Below are 16,632 nucleotides of genomic sequence, written 5' to 3'. Positions count from 1 at the left end.
CATAGAATTAACAAGGTTGGAAAAGACCTCAAAGATCATCAAGTCCAACCTGTCACCCAACACCTCATGACGGAGGTGAGGCTTGACAGGGTTCTGGGCAACCTGCTCTAGTTGAGGATGCTCCTGTTTACCACAGAGGGGGTTGGACTGGATGACTTCAGGAGGTTCCTTCCCACCCAGACCATTCTACCATTCTCTGTGTGTGTGTAAGCTTTTCATTTTAGATGCTGCTTTGCATTGGCTCTTCCACAGTTGACATTTCATTGGACTTTCTTACGGGAACATGAATTGCTACACTCAATATCTATGTTTATCACCACATAGCCAGGCTGGGCTCCAGGTGACCAGACCTCATGAACAAGCTCATTGTCTTTTAGCATCTTGTGGAATGTTTCAACACCTTTACGAGTATTTTGGGAAGGGGAAGCCCCCTGAAATTAGCAACTATTAAAAACTAAAAATGGGAGTTAAAAGGCAGCCAAAATTGCTGTTTGTTCAACCAGTAAATGCAAAGCAAATAGAATTTTTTCGGTGGTTAATTACTGGAACGAGATTGCGTAGCGAATTATGACTGCTAGAAGCTGGAAAACAGAGGGATAAAGCACACTGAATTTTTTGATGTCTTATAATGCTAAATTTCATTACTTTGACTTCACAGTAGCAAGCAGTCTATTTTCTCACCTTCGAAGCCTATTCACTGAAAAGACAATGGAATTACCTCATGCCAGTTAACAGCTGTCTATAACCTCTCATGCGTTTCAGTTTGTGACTTTTGAACGAGGAATTATGATTTAACTGTGACAAATGTAGAAGGCATTTTACCAGCAGCAGTTTCTCAGTAGCAGAATAAGAGGGAGTGATGAGTGCATAATCACTTGTTCGTTACTGAACAATTAATTATGCACTCAACGCCGGCACAATTTTGGGATGCTTTACATCTAAGCTAAATGTGTGAGCCTAATCCAGAATCTCATCACCACTGCTGGATACAAGTTGTGCTCCACAACTGCCTCCTCTCTTTTCAACCTTATCATTACTGATTGACAGCTGGATGAACATGAGCCAGCAGAGTGCCCAGGTGGCCGAGAAGGCCAATGGCATCCTGGGCTGCATCAGGAATAGTGTGGCCAGCAGGAGAAAGGAAGTCATTGTGCCCTGTACTCAGCACTGGTTAGGCCACACCTTGAGTCTTGTGTCCAGGTTCTGGGGCCCCCACTTCAGGAAAGATGTTGAGTTGCTGGAACGTGTCCAGGGAAGGGCAACAAAGGTGGGTAGGGGTTTGGAGCACAGCCCTGTGAGGAGAGGCTGAAGGAACTGGGGTTGTTTAGCCTGGAGAAGAGGAGGCTTAGGGAAGATTTTATTGTTCTCTACAACTAGACAGGTGGGGGTTGGTCTCTTCTTCCAGGGAACCAGCACCAGAACAAGAAGACACAGTCTCAAGCTGCACCAGTGGAGGTTTAGGCTTGAGGTGAGGAGAAAGTTCTTCACAGAAAGAGTGATTGGGCCATTGGAATCTGCTACCCAGGGAGGTGGTGGAGTCCCTGTCCCTGGAGGTGCTCATAAAGAGATTGGACGTGGCACTTGGTGCCATGGTTTAGTTAGTCATGAGGTGTTGGGTGACAGGTTGGACTCAATGATCTTTGAGGACTATTCCAACCTTATTGATTCTATGATACTAATTTAAGAGCAGATTCATCCACTCCTCTTTCTCTGCTAAGGGGTACGTCCTATTCTCAAATTATGATTCCAGCACTCCTACCTCTACAGAAGGACAGGAGACTAGCATCCCTGAGAGGTACTTTAGAGTATGTGGGGGAGAAGTGAAAAGTCAGACTGGACTGGACATAACTTTAACTGAAAAAAAAAAATGCAAAGATTCAGGTTCATAGCCCACCTAAAATGAGATGGGCTTCAATACAAACCACAATTTCTAAATTTTCAAATCCTACAATGCAAAAAACCCTGGGCAGAAGCACAATCACTTCCTGCTGTTTGTCTTTTAAACTGAACTTGGTGCAGTTCACCTATGTTAAGTACACCATGGCACAGAGAACAACAGCACCCAAACTCTACAGCTCAGCAGCAGTATGAATACACACAGAAATCTGGTCATGCCTGGGGTTATGCATGATATGGGTCTCAGTATCAGAGTACATTAGATGTTGGAAGGCACATCAAGAGGTAGAGTCCAACTCCCCTACCAAAGCAGGATCACTTAGGGTAGTCCACACAGGAATGCATCCAGGCAGGTCTTGAATGTGGCCAGAGAAGGAGACTCCACACCTTCTCGGGGAGCCTGTTCCAGTGCTCTACCACCCACACTGTAAAGAAGTTTCTCCTCATGTGAAATCTTCTGTGTTCAAGCCTGTAACTGTTGTTTCTTGTCTTATTACTGGGCCTCACTGAAAAGAGCTTGGCTGCCACCACTTGACACCCACCCCTCAGATATTTATAGACACTGATCAGATCCCGTCTCAGTCTTCTCAGGACTAAACACCCCCAGCTGTCTCAGGTTCTCTTCATAGGGCCACAGCATTAATCTGATGTGCCAGGAAAGGGAAATGAGGAACAAAATGGTAAATATGAGCAGCAGAAAGCAGGTAAGTCAGCAGTGTGATGAAAAGGGATTGGAGAAAAAAAAACAAACAACAAAAGACAACCTTAATCCCAGAGTTTATGGAATGAAAAAAAGGCCCGTGGAGCTCTAATTACTGTAATTGAACTGGTTACATAGCATCACTGTTACAAATGGCCACATTTAAGGATCTGTGATAGAACTTTAAGTATGAACTTTAAGCATTTTTCCTGTGTTCTGCTCTTTTAGTTCTGTCTGAATGCTCCCTGACATGAAATATGAGTGACCCATGAAGACCTTCATAAATCATTGCTTTTAACCCTTTTTTCATTAACAAAGCAGTAATTTGATGTAACCACTAGTTACTGAATACTTAACAGAACAAAAAGCAGGAATAGGAAAATTTTGCCCCTCCAGTGCTGAAGGGAGAACATGAATAGTTTAACCAAAGAATATATGCAGTGATGGCAGTCATAAACGCAAACCCAATCCATGTAGGCATTCACAACCGCTGGATCAATGTCAATCCTAACCGTAAGAGGGACCTTGACAGGCTGGACAGATGGGCAGAGTCCAAGGGCATGAGATTGAACACATCTAAGTGCCAGGTTCTACACATTGGCCACAACAACCCCATGCAGTGCTACAGGCTGGGGTCAGAGTGGCTGGAGAGCAACCAGGCAGAAAGGGACCTGGGGGTGCTGGTAGACAGTAGGCTGAACATGAGGCAGCAGTGTGCCCAGGCGGCCAAGAAGGCCAATGGCATCCTGGCCTGCATCAGGAATAGTGTGGCCAGCAGAAGCAGGGAAGTCATTGTGCCCTGTAGTCAGCATTGGTTAGGCCACACCTTGAGTACTGTGTCCAGTTCTGGGCCCCTCAGTTTAAGAAGGACGTCGAGACACTTGAACATGTCCAGAGAAGGGCAACAAGGATGGGGAGAGACCTTGAGCACAGCCCTGTGAGGAGAGGCTGAGAGAGCTGGGATTGTTTAGCCTGGAGAAGAGAAGGATGAGGGGTGACCTCATTGCCCTCTACAACTACCTGAAAGGTGGTTGTAGACAGGAAGGGGTTAGTCTCTTCTCCCAGGCAACCAGCACCAGAACAAGGGGACACAGTCTCAAGCTGTGCCAGGGGAGGTTTAGACTCGAGGTGAGGAAAAAGTTCTTCACTGAGCGAGTCATTCGTCATTGGAATGTGCTGCCCAGGGAGGTGGTGGAGTCACCGTCCCTGGAGGTGTTCAAGGGGAGATTGGACATGGCACTTGGTGCCATGGTCTAGTTGTGAGGTCTGTTGGGACAGGTTGGACTTGATGATCCTTGGGGTCTCTTCCAACCTTAGTTATACTGTGATACTGTGAATCTGGGATTGTTTAGCCTGGAGAAGAGGAGGCTCAGGGGAGACCTTCTTGCTCTCTACAACTACCTGAAGGGAGGCTGCAGCCAGGTGGGGGTTGGTCTCTTCTCCCAAGCAACCAGCACCAAAAAAGAAAGGACAGAGTCTCAAGCTGCACCAGGGGAGGTTTAGGCTGGATGTGAGGAAGAAGGGCTTCCCAGAAATAGAGATTGGCCATTGGAATGTGCTGCCTAGGGAGGTGGTGGAGTTACCATCACTGGAGGTGTTTAGGGAAAGACTGGATGGGGTGCTTGGTGCCATGGTTTAGTTGATTAGATGGTGTTGGATGATAGGTTGGACTCGAATTCAAGGGTCTTTTCCAACCTGGTTAATTCTACTCTTATATAAGGTAATGACAGGCCCCTCAGAATGAGATTCTGCATAGGCTTACACTATGTGAATGCGAGGCTCCACATTAGCAGTCTATTTCACTTGCCATTGAGGATGATACTTGAGGATATGACCTCAAAAGTTACTGTAGCTAGTCCCATACAACAGATGAGGTCTGTGTTTAAATTATCTATTACATCACGACAGGGTAGAAAAAGTTGCTATAGACCATTTCTAGTTTCTCACAGCAGTTTAAATGTTGATAAAAGCTAGTCACCGTGTTACTACAGACCTTCACCATTTTCTGAACCAAGAAATCAGTGGCACTTATTTTGTATGACTCCAGGAAAAAGGCTGTGCTTTAGATCAAGTGAAATCTACCACATTCCTCCTTTGGTTAGTACTGAGCAGACATTTAAATGTACAACATACAGCTATGAAGCAGAGGTAGGTATTTTTGCTTATTGTCAGCTAATAAAAGGCAACTGATTTAAAGCAACTTCCAGACAGGCCTTTCATAGCATTATTTTCTAAACTCCAAGACAGAGGAGGTGTGGCCACAAAAGCCTCACAGACATTTTCCTGATGTAGCATTTCTGCATATTAAGCAGCAGCTTACAAATACTCATTGAGCTCTTTGCTCCCACGCCTGATCTGTACAAAAAACTGAAAAGGGAGACTCAAGAGAGACTGGCAGTTGTCCTTTCTAGAGACATTCAATGATGAATTTCTGCCCATTTGCTCTCAGTATTGACATGAGCTATTAACATCTGTGAAAGGTTTCGGAGCTGACAAAGGTTGGGCATACAGGAATTCAAGTAGAAGTCATCCTGTCTTCTTCCACAGGAGGTATATATGGTAAAATGCCTTTATGTATTATATGTACAGAGTCATAACACATTGTTAAACTGGTTTCTTTGCCCTTCCATCCACTTAGGAGGCAGAGACTTCCTCTTCTAGGTTTTTGCACTTTAAGCCTATGATCTCTGCACTTGGCATTCAACTCTTTTTTCCACAAAGAAAACAAATGGTGGGATAGTTATCTGTGATTTAAGTTACAGCTTCACACAATGTGTTTGCAGGTGACAATGGCAGAAAGCAAATTAAAGTAAGGCAGAATGTTCTGCAGACCAACTCTTTTCTGTAAGCACAAAGGACACACTAATACGGTTCCCCCCCCCCAAAATAACTTCAAGAACTACTGCCAATCAGTCCTTCTGCTGCAAGCCTGATCATTTAATCAGATAGTCAGCTTTTGAAATGCAGGATCTAAAGTTTGCCATCACTTCTAAAGGAAAAAAAAAGGGAAAGAAGAAATCTTTAATGCTTTTTCTATGCTTTCCTACTTCATGTTTTTCTAAACAGGCTACAAACTTGCTGCTACTTAAATGGAAATCTGCTTATGGCAATAATACAACAAAGAGGAAAAAAGAACAGAAAAATGAGAAAATGTAAAGAAAAATGCTAAGGAAAAAAAATATCACACTTTTGGCTACAACACCTGTACATAAAGAGATGTTTAAAGTATCTTAAAGTATTGCAATAGATGAAAATAAAAATTTTAACTCTTGACCTAATGTTTACATCAGGTCTAGCAGAAATAAGGCATTTCTGTGTCAGTATAAAAAAATATACATACTGGGCAAGTTTAAGATATTCATTAAAAAACCCAATACATTAAGCAATTTTCAAGAATAATTGTTATCATGGAATAGTCTGGGTTGGAAAGGACCTCCAAAAGCCATCCAGTCCAACCCCCTCTGCAGCAAGCAGGGACATCTTCCACTAGATCAGGTTGCTCAGAGTCCTGTCCAACCTCACCTTGAATCTCTCTGGGGACAAGGCCTCAACTACCTTAGAGCAAATGATCTCTAAGGTCCTTTCCAACCTAAGATATATCTTAGTAAATTTAGGGAATACAGTTACAAGTAGCTTTCCATACCAGAATGATGTTATTCAGAATTTTAATACAGTATCAGAATCATGCAACACAGACAACACTAATACTTAGTATGTATTTTTAAGCAACTGGTCTTTTAAAGCAAAAAAGAAAAAACCCCTCAAGCACAGCACTCTAATATCAATCAGTTTATAAAAAAGCAAGATTCAGTACCAGTAAGTGTCTAACGATAGTTTAAGTGTTTCTTTAAAATCATAGAATTGTCAGGGTTGGAAGGGACCTCAAGGATCATCCACTTCCAACCCCCCTGCCATGGGCAGGGACACCTTACACTACATCAGGTTGCTCAGAGCCACATCCAGCCTGGCCTTAAAAACCTCCAGGGATCAGGCTTCCACCACCTCCCTGGGCAATCTGTTCCAGTGTCTCACCACCCTCATGGTGAAGAGCTTCTTCCTAACACCCAATCTGAATTTACCCATTTCTAGTTTTGTTCTATTCCCCCTAGCCCTATCCCTGCCTGACACCCACAGAAGTCCCTCCCCAGCTTTCTCGTAGGTCCCCTTCAGATACTGGAAGGCCACAATTAGGTCTCCTCAGAGCCTTCTCCTCTCCAGACTGAATAGCCCCAACTCCCTCAGTCCATCCTCATAGGACAGGAGCTCCAGCCCTCTGGTCATCCTTGTGGCCCTTCTCTGGACACGCTCCAACATATTCAGATCCTTCCTGTAATAGTGGCTCCAGAACTGGACACAGTACTCCAAGTGGGCTCTCAAAGCTCAAAATAATTATTTCTTTTTTGATTTCAAGTAGTAACATCTCCTGTACTGCAAAATTACCTCAATAATATAAAGGACTATATTCTTGTAGAAACAATACAGGATGCACTTAGCGACTCTGTTATAATTCCAGGCTCCATGAACCAACAACAAGTTCTTCAAATACTTGAACTGCAAGGAAAAAAATAGAAAGTGAACAAACATTCTATCAGAATATGCATGCATTAAACTACTTAATTCTAGTTTATTTTACAGTGTAATGACTTACCTGAGCAATTGAGTAGTCTGAAGAATTTGCAGCCTGCAGACCTTCGTTCCCACTGATACCAACACCAACATGCGCTGTTTGTATCATACTCACATCATTTGCTCCATCACCAATGGCTAGAGTTACCACCTTCACTTGTTTTTTAACCATTTCCACAACTTCAGATTTTTGAAGAGGTGATACCCTAAGGGGCAGCAAAACCAGAAAGGTTAAACACAGGAATCTCGAGCGAATGCAGTTTCGAAACATACTTTACATAATGTTAAAGTTAGGCTAACTAATAGCCTGGGCAGTGACATGGTCTTAGCTTTTTGGCTAGATGCTACAACCACTTTCCCAGCAAAATTCATAGAAACCTTAGATTTGTTGAGGCAAGACATTTACTTGATATATTTCCTGTTATGTTAAACAGCCACAGGTCCCTAAAACAGCAATGGAAGAAATCCCAAACACTGCCACTACCAGTATTAAACTTACAACAATTGCAGATTCTGGCATATTTTGTTTTTATGCCCTGCCCTCCCCCCCCTGCCCCCTTTTGCTTAAATGTGTATTTTCTAAACAAACAAGAAGATATTTAAGACAAATGTCAAATCAAACAGGAACAGAGTGGATTGCCACTATGTCAACATACTTTACGCTGCTAAATTACAGGAAGCAACTCTGCACGTTGACTCTTGATCCTTCACTTCTAAATGCTTGTAACTTCTCCCTTGTTCTTTTCATCTCTCATTAAAAAATTGCCTGCTCACAACTGAGGGGACAAATCCTTCCAGGAATGACTCTCACAAGCTTTGTTGAGGAAAGTGTATCAGTTTTAGTGCCATCCACCATTGTGTGTGCCACATGTGTACCTTGCATTTCACATTGTAAAGGCTATACTCTGGATACTGACATTCAGCCCCTGTAGTATTTGAGACATCATAAGTGACAATAATGCACAGAAATGATGTGCTAAGACTGCTGTGTTTCACAGGGTGGAGAAGGGAAGCAGCAAGCCTTAAGCAGCATGACAATTCACTTGTGCTCCTTGGCATTGGAGTCAAGGAACAAATCCTGTTTCATAGTACAAACAAACAAGAAACAAAAAACCCTCTTGTGAGTTGGTCTCCCCCACTACTGCTGTTCACACCTTCCTACAAAGGAAGCACGTCTGGTAGCAAAGCATGACTCCTGCTATGGAGCTGGGGATGTGCAGCTGATAGAAAACCACTCTTCTCATCTACCCCTCCACACAAACTCATTCTAGATACCTCCAAGGCAAAAAAAGCTAGGCATGGATTAGAGGAAGGACTTGCCCCTGGATATATATCGAGATGGAAAATGGGGTTAAAAAAATATATTTATAATTAATTTCCTTCTAAGCGCACACTCATGGCAATAAGTAGTCATGGGGTGTTGGGTGACAGGTTGGACTTGATGATCTTTGAGGTGTCTTCCAACCTTACTGATTCTGTGATAACTCCTCTGACACCATAAGCTTCTGGAACTTTGCAGTTCGGGCTGTGAAAGATTCCTCTCTGCAGTGACAAAGTTTCAGGGTGAAGAACGACAGAAGGATATTCATAGCTTGACTTAACTCTTCGAGATAAAAAAATATGATAAACCCAAAGAAATATCCAAGAAATGAAGAACATGAATTTTGGGAACAAAAATGTGCAGATGGCACGTGCAAAACCAATTACATCTAGGCAGTTTTCCCTCTGAACATCCTCTGTATGTTGTGCTCACTGGGGTGCTGCGGAATAATATGGTCTGGGTACATGATGAGAACAGTTCTCAACTGCTTGTATGGCTCCAACATTATCAGTGATGAAGAGAAAGGTTACCATTAGATACCAACAATTCAGCTGTATTACAGCATCTGTACCATCCTAAAGTTTCTCACAGAAGCTGAAGGAAAGTCCCCAAATACTGTCCTTGTAAGAGTACTGTATAGCCTCATGATACTTGAATAAATTATGATGTTATATTATTAATGAGACTCCTGATGGAGAAAGCCCTTTCTAGACTGAAGAATTACAGCTCAAAGAATTCTATCAAACCTGATAAGTAAATGTGGTAAAAAATGAAATACTACCCTATTTATATTGATTGATTTTTAAGCTCACAAAAGTACTGCTAAAGAGAGCAATAATAAACAACAAGCCACCTACAAAAGAAACAAAGTATTTTCAACCATGTATATTAGCCAGACTACTTTTCAGCATATGGCATAATAAAATGTTAGTGTCTGCCCCCTGATTTATGGCCATTACAGCCAAGGTTGAACAATTTCTGCCTGTCTTGACACTGGATAGATTGACAGAAATTACAGGTCAAAATTCACTGCCCTCTATTTGATCCCCAATTCAAGAAAAATGCCTATAGAATAGAATAACCAGGTTGGAAAACACCTTTGAGATCATCAAGTCCAACCTATCATCTAAACCATTGCACCGAGCACCCTATCCAGTCTCTTCCTAAACACCTCCAGTGATGGTGACTCCACCACCTCCCTGGGCAGCACATTCCAATGGCCAATCTCTCTTTCTGTGAGGAACTTCTTCCTAACATTCAGCCTAAACCTGCACTGGTGCAGTTTCAGACTGTGTCCTCTTGTTCTGGTGCTGGTTGCCTGGGAGAAGAGACTAACCCCCACCTGGCTCCAACCTCCCTTCAGGTAGTTGTAGACAGCAATAAGGTCTCCCCTGAGCCTCCTCTTCTCAAGGCTAAGCAACCCCAGCTCCCTCAGCCATAGGGCTTGTGCATGAGACCTCTTCCCAGCTTTGTTGCCCTTCTCTGGACACCTTCCAGCAACTCAACGTCTTTCCTAAACTGAGGGGCCCAGAATTGGACACAGGACTCAAGGTGTGGCCTAACCAGTGCTGAGTACAGGGACAGAATGACTTCCCTGCTCCTGCTGGCCCAAGTATATCAAAAAGCATTTCTATGATTTTTTTGGTACATGCTTTATTTGAAGTCTACTGATGAGCATTGACTTGAGACTGGCTATGGCCAGCTTCTGTAGAAGATTCCTAACCTAAAACACATATTTTAAAATATTTTTAACTTTCCATGAAGAAAGTCTTCTTTCCCTATTGGATGATGTTATAGGGACAGTTGGAAGATGGCAGTTATTCATTGCCTGCTGCACCAAGTTCATGGTGAGAGAAGACCCTGGGGAGATGCAATAGCAGCCTTCCAGCACCTGAAGGGGGCCAACAAGAAGGCTGGAGAGAGATTGTTTACAGAAGCCTGGAGTGATAGGATGAGGTGCAGTAATTTAAAATTAGAGAAAAGTAGATTTAGGTTAGGTATTAGGAAGAAGTTCCTTACCATTAGGGTGGTGGGACACTGGAACAGGTTGCCCAGGGAGGTGGTTGGGGCTCCATCCTTAAATATATTCAAGGAGAGGCTCAAGGGTGCTATGGGCAACCTGATCTAGTTGAGGATACCTCTGCTTACTGCAGTGGGATTGAACTAGATGACCTTTGGAGGTCCTTTCCAACCTAAACCATTCTAGGATTTTACAGTGAAACCAATCCAAAATGTCTTTTGTTCATTGTGGTTACTCTTAGCTGTGCATTTTTACTACAGAATAATTCATTTAACATTCTTCTGGCACACTTTGCTCTAAAGCCAATATAAAGTTGGAATTCAGTTTGTCAATGTCTTTAAGCCAAACATCTGCTAGGAATTAATACTACACTCAGATTTTTGAAGTCAAATGTCTGCTAAGTATTTGTCAGCTTCATCTGTGTTATGGCTAGTCTCAGGAAGAATCCATCGGTAATAAATGCTTCTGAACAAGTGAATTACACTCTGAAAACTGCAAAGAGAGTGATGAGATTCTGTCCCTGTACTCAGCACTGGTTAGGCCACACCTTGAGTACTGTGTCCAGTTCTGGGCCCCTCAGTTTAAGGACACAGATACTTAACATGTCCAGAGAAGGGCAACAAGGCTGGTGAGGTGTTTGGAGCATAGCCCTGTGAAGAGAGGCTGAGGGAGCTGGGCGTGCTTAGCCTAGAGAAGAGGAGGCTCAGGGGGGGATCTTATTGCTCTCTACAACTACCTGAAGGGAGGTTGTAGCCAGGTGGGGGTTGGTCTCTCCCAGGCAACCAGCACCAGAACAAGACGACACAATCTCAAGCTGCACCAGGGGGAAGTTTAGGCTCGAGGTGAGGATAAAGTTCTTCACTGAGAGAGTTATTGGCCATTGGAATGCGATGCCCAGGGAGGTGATGGAGTCCCTGTCGGTGTTCAAAAAAGGACTGAATGTGGCATTTAAAGCTGTGGTTCAGTTGTCAGGTGGCATTAGGTTGGATTTGATGATCTGAGGTCTTTTCCAACCTGGTTGATTCCATGATTTTTACATTTCAAACCAAGGACTGCTGTAAATGTTTAGTGCCTTTATGTGTCTGGGGAATAGGCCTGCATTTTCATTTAGTCAGGACAATAACTATGTAAGTGATTTACCCTCATTGAACATTACCATTTAAAAGCAGTTTTTTTACTTAAACATTCACAAACAAGGAAATGAGATTCTGATTACCAAAGCATTGAGAGAGAAGTACTTTGACAGAATTTTGACTTCTGAGATGGGTGATATTAAAACTCCCACATACTAAACCAGTGAGTGTTACAAGCGAATAGTTTAGTTTGAAACCTGCAGCCAACTTTTAACCAACCACAAAATATGTCAGAGCATGCACCTAGACATGTACTGAAACCAGGTGGCACAGGTAAATGTAAGAGTGACAAAGAAAGCTACCAGAGGAGAAATTTTCATTTTATGCCCTTTTTTGTTGTTTCATCACAAAAATGCTACCAGTAAAAGACAGTTACACAGAGAATATCCTTCAGTGGTTCTATAGCTCAGCACAAATGGAAATCCGTGGTTTTACAGTTCAACAGAAATGGAAATGCTGTCTTTTCAAATGTATTTCCAAGTAGAGGAAAGGAGAAACAAAGAGTTTTCAAAGAGCAGTTCTACATGTATCTCCTGCTTGTTACTTAACTATACTGGGCAAAACTGGAAGTAGAAGAACAAGAACAAAGGTGCAGCTTGCCTTTCAGAAAGGCTGCTGATGTTTATACACAGTATAAGCTGTGAATCAGTCTAAGATCTCAGTTTAAAAGATGGCAAGATCCAAGTTTGAAATTCAGAGTGCATCACACTGGAACATGGCTGCAAAAGTAAGCCATAAAAAGAACAATAAAAAACCCCTTGGTGGCATAACTCATTGCTTGACAAAAGGATGGAAAGACTACAAAGCAGGTGTTCATTTGGATACTATAACCTTGTTTGGCTCTCCTCTCTCCTTTTACAAAGCAGAAAAATAGTTCTATTACAAACATTGATTTTTCACATGAATTGGCTTCATGATACAACACCAGGTTGGAAGAAGTCTCAAGGGTCATCTGGTCTAACCTTTCCTGGGAAAAGAACAGTCAAGATGTGATGCCCCAGCATCTTGTCCACCTGAAACCATTCATCTTAACAGATCAGTACACTACAGGCTTGGGGAAGTGTAGCTGGAATTAGTGATAGAACAAGAGGGAATGGCCTCAAGCTGCCACTGGGTAAGTTTAGACTGGACAGTAGGAAAAAGGTTTGCATGGAGAGTGGTCGGGCATTGGAGTGTGCTGCCCAGGGAGGTGGTGGAGTCCCCAAGCCTGGATGTGGTAAAGGTGGTTTGGATGTGGTGCTTGGGGATATGGTTTATGGGTGAACTTTGTAGAGTAAGGTTATTGATTTGACTTGGTGAACTTGAGAATCTTTTTCAACCTGACTGTTTCTGTGATTCTCTACCTGAACAGAAAAGCCTTCCATTTGTTCATCTCATTAACCAGTCTATTAAGGTGTATTTAAAACAGTTTCCACATTTGTGCACACCATGCCTGTACCTGCAGGTGGATAAAAGGATGGGACACCTACAAACAACAAACTTACCTGCAACAAATAACAGCTTTACATGACAAAGCCAAATCCAGGAAATATTGTCTCACTCCAAATGTCAAAGCATACTTCAGGGATTTGCCATCAATGATGAGAGCAAAATCATTTTCTTTCCTCAAAGCATCACCAAGGGTACTGCAATGATGGCTAAGTGTCTCTCTTGTTCCCTGTGGCACAAAAAAAAAAATATTGAATCCATTATTTTAAGTTATCTTAGGTCCAAAATTTTTTTCAGTGTGATCAGAAACATTGGCAGTTCCTTTCTAGAGGAAATTACCTTTGATTGCATCAAACAGACAATATACAATAATTAAAAAAGGTATTCAAGAGCTGTACTAAAAGCAACCACAGCAAGATGGTGTGTAGAACTTCTGTTGTACTCTGCCAAAAAACCCCACCCAAAACAACTAAGTTGTGGTGAACTTAATGCACTTTGAATGGCAACAATAGCTACATAAATATTTAACAGCTCTTAACAAACAAGTCTTCTACATACATATGCAACAGAAAATTCACATATGTATAACAGGAGAAATAATTTCTGTTCACTGTTATCTAAAATGGTCCCAAATCTTTAGAAAAAGATTAAAAGAAACATAATGCATGTACTTACAATATGAATGATCTCTAACTGATAATTCTAGCTTTTATACTAAATCAGTGTTTTAAGATAAGAGTGCATCAAGTACCTATAATATTGAGGGATCACACTTGGGATTTTTCAGTTCATAGGATGTTAGGGGTTGGAAGGGACCTTCAAAGACCATCAAGTCTAGCCATAGAATCTAGCACAGATCACACAAACACATCCAGATGGGTCTTGAAAGTCTCCAGTGGAGGATACTCAATCTCTCTGGGCAGCCTGTTCCAGTGCTCTGTGACCCTCACAGTGAAGAAGTTCCTCCTCATGTTGAGAAGGAACCTCCTGTGCTGCAGTTTCTATCCATTACCCCTTGACCTATCAGAGCGCAACAGTTTAAATCACACCTACACAAGTCTCCATATTGTGCTCCAGTACTGAGAATATATTCAGTAGGCAACACATTCATCTGTACTTACAGTCTGATTTTGGGGAGAGAGAGCACTAAAATCTGGATAGTTACAGTACAGCTCTACTGTAGCCTGTCAGGAAGATGACAACAATTGCTTGTTGCATTCCTGTTTTTTTAGAGGCCTTCACAGAACTACAGTATACTTTTCTTGTATTGTTTCCTTCTTCACAGCCCAGAAGGAAGAAGAGTTTAAGAGTAGAAAGATGAAAACAAAGGTTTTGCTTATAAAATACTGAATTTTATATAAAATATATTTATGCTATACAAATAACAAATTAATGTATTTAAAAATGCATGTATACACATAAATATATTCCATATAAAATGCTGAATACACAGTCCTAATGCTGAATACTCAATCCTAACAGTAACAGATTAGACTTAGACATCATCTACTCCAGCCTCTTGCAATGGGCAGGGATGCCTCTCCACTAGAATCAGCTGCTCAAGGCCTATAATAAATGTGTAGCTAAGAATGCATGATCCAACACCCCTGTTCTGTGCCTTCCTTCCCACCTTGCATCTCCACACCATCTCATCTGAATGGGATTCAGTTTAATTTCTTGAGTCCATGCTCTAGGAGCAGTACTACTTACTGTCTCAGAGACATGAATTTATGTAATGGTAGTAAAATAAATACAGTTTAAAATGCTTTAAATTCGAAAGAGTGATGATCTAGGGGTCAGGGCTGCTGTGTGAATTGGCATCAGTTATGTTACTCAAGAGAGCAGGACCAGGGGAATTGAAACTGGGAGCTCCAGGCTCAGTGATGAATGAGGGAACTTTCCATCACAGAATGGCTCAGGTTGGAAGGAACCTTATCCATCATCTGCTCTAGCCTCCCTGGCATGGGCAGGGATGCCTCATAACTTAGACTTGGCTGCTCAATGCTTCACCCAACCAGGCCCTAAAACCATTAAACTTCAGTGATGCCAGGCACAGACATAAAATTTGGTGGACTCACCTGAAAATAAAAGGCTGAGAAGTAATTGCAGATCTCTAACCCTCTGAAATGAAAGCTACTGCTTTGCCTAAGACATGCAAATTGCTCTTGGTTTACGTAAAAGGAGATCAGGCTGTTGGGGAATTCCGCACTTCAGGTTTCCTGTCTCTCCCCACATTTGATGTTGAGTTGCTAGAATGTGTCCAGAGAAGGGCAACAAAGCTGGGGAGGGGTTTGCAGTCCAAGCCCTATGAGGAGAGGCTGAGGGAGCTGGGCTTGCTTAGCCTGGAGAAGAGAAGGCTCAGGGGAGACCTTATTGCTGTTTACAACTACCTGAAGGGAGGTTGCAGCCAGGAGGGGGTTGGTCTCTTCTCCCAGGCAACCAGCACCAGAACAAGAGGACACAGCCTCAAGCTGCACCAGGGGAGGTTTGGGCTGGAGGTTAGGAAGAAATTCTTCCCAGAAAGAGAGATTGGAATGTGCTGCCCAGGGCGGTGGTGGAGTCCCCATCACTGGAGATGTTTAGGAAGAGACTGGATGAGGCACTTGGTGCCATGGTTTAGTTGATTATATGGTTTGGATGGTACGTTGGACTCAGTGATCTCAAAGGTCTCTTCCAACCTGGTTAATTCTGTTCTACAGAAGCTTCAAGGGAGATGAGTTGGCCCTGTTAAAATGACACATTAGCAAGTCTTTAAAATGACAATGACTTCTGTAACTAGAGTATCTTCCCTGATTAAGGAATATTGCAGTGTAAAAGTAGTATCAGTTTTTCTTTTGTCCATGGACTACTTAGCTTCTGACTAAATTTAAGCAAAACAAGACCCTGGAACTTGCATTTCTCTTATCAGTTGTTTCTTCTCATACATGCAGCAGAATTTAAACTCTCAACTTCAAACTGACCATATTGTTTTACCACAAACAGACATGCCATCAGGTAGCTCCAGGCATCCTACATATCAAACCCCAAATCCCAAGACAGTACAACACACTAATCCCAACTGTAAAACTATCATATTTAAAATTCCTTTGTGGGCTTACATGCAGTTCTATGCTGAAATCCAATGCCTTAGATTAAAAGCAGTACCAGAATATCCCTTAATCTCTTCTGAACCACTTCCCCTCAATATTCCTCAGTGGAACCAAATGGTAATCAAGCTACTCTCTATTACTCTTGATTAAATTCACAACTGAAAGAATTAAGCTATGTTCTCTATGATTCCTGTCTATGATTAACAGTACTACACTAACATTTTGCAGCCCATTAAGTTAATATGAAGGCAAAATAAAACTCAGTGTTCTTTCATACAATTCTAAGAATTCAGTAACAAACCCACATTTTGTTTGTGAAGCTAAGCAGACCTTCATGGGAGTGGAGCCTCAAAACAAATAATCCTGCAAAACTCAGATACACAAATGCTTTTTGAAAGCCTTTCCAGTTCTACCTCTGC

At 42.2% G+C, this 16,632-nt stretch overlaps 1 protein-coding gene across 3 annotated transcripts in view; it reads right to left on the bottom strand.

Annotated features, from left to right (window-relative positions):
- The window catches only part of ATP8A1 (ATPase phospholipid transporting 8A1), a 143,343-nt gene that overhangs the window by 38,444 nt on the left and 88,267 nt on the right, over positions 1-16,632 (bottom strand). For all 3 annotated transcript variants that reach the window (XM_054163693.1, XM_054163686.1, XM_054163696.1), the window contains 3 exons: positions 13,181-13,353; positions 7,245-7,428; positions 7,037-7,147 (listed from right to left, as the gene is read on the bottom strand). In XM_054163693.1, coding sequence (XP_054019668.1) covers positions 7,037-7,147; positions 7,245-7,428; positions 13,181-13,353 — 468 coding nt within the window. The remainder of the gene's footprint in view (positions 1-7,036; positions 7,148-7,244; positions 7,429-13,180; positions 13,354-16,632) is intronic.

Source organism: Dryobates pubescens, chromosome 1 (assembly GCF_014839835.1).
Source record: "Dryobates pubescens isolate bDryPub1 chromosome 1, bDryPub1.pri, whole genome shotgun sequence".
Lineage (NCBI taxonomy): Eukaryota > Metazoa > Chordata > Aves > Piciformes > Picidae > Dryobates > Dryobates pubescens.
This window is presented reverse-complemented; position numbering and strand designations above follow the sequence as displayed.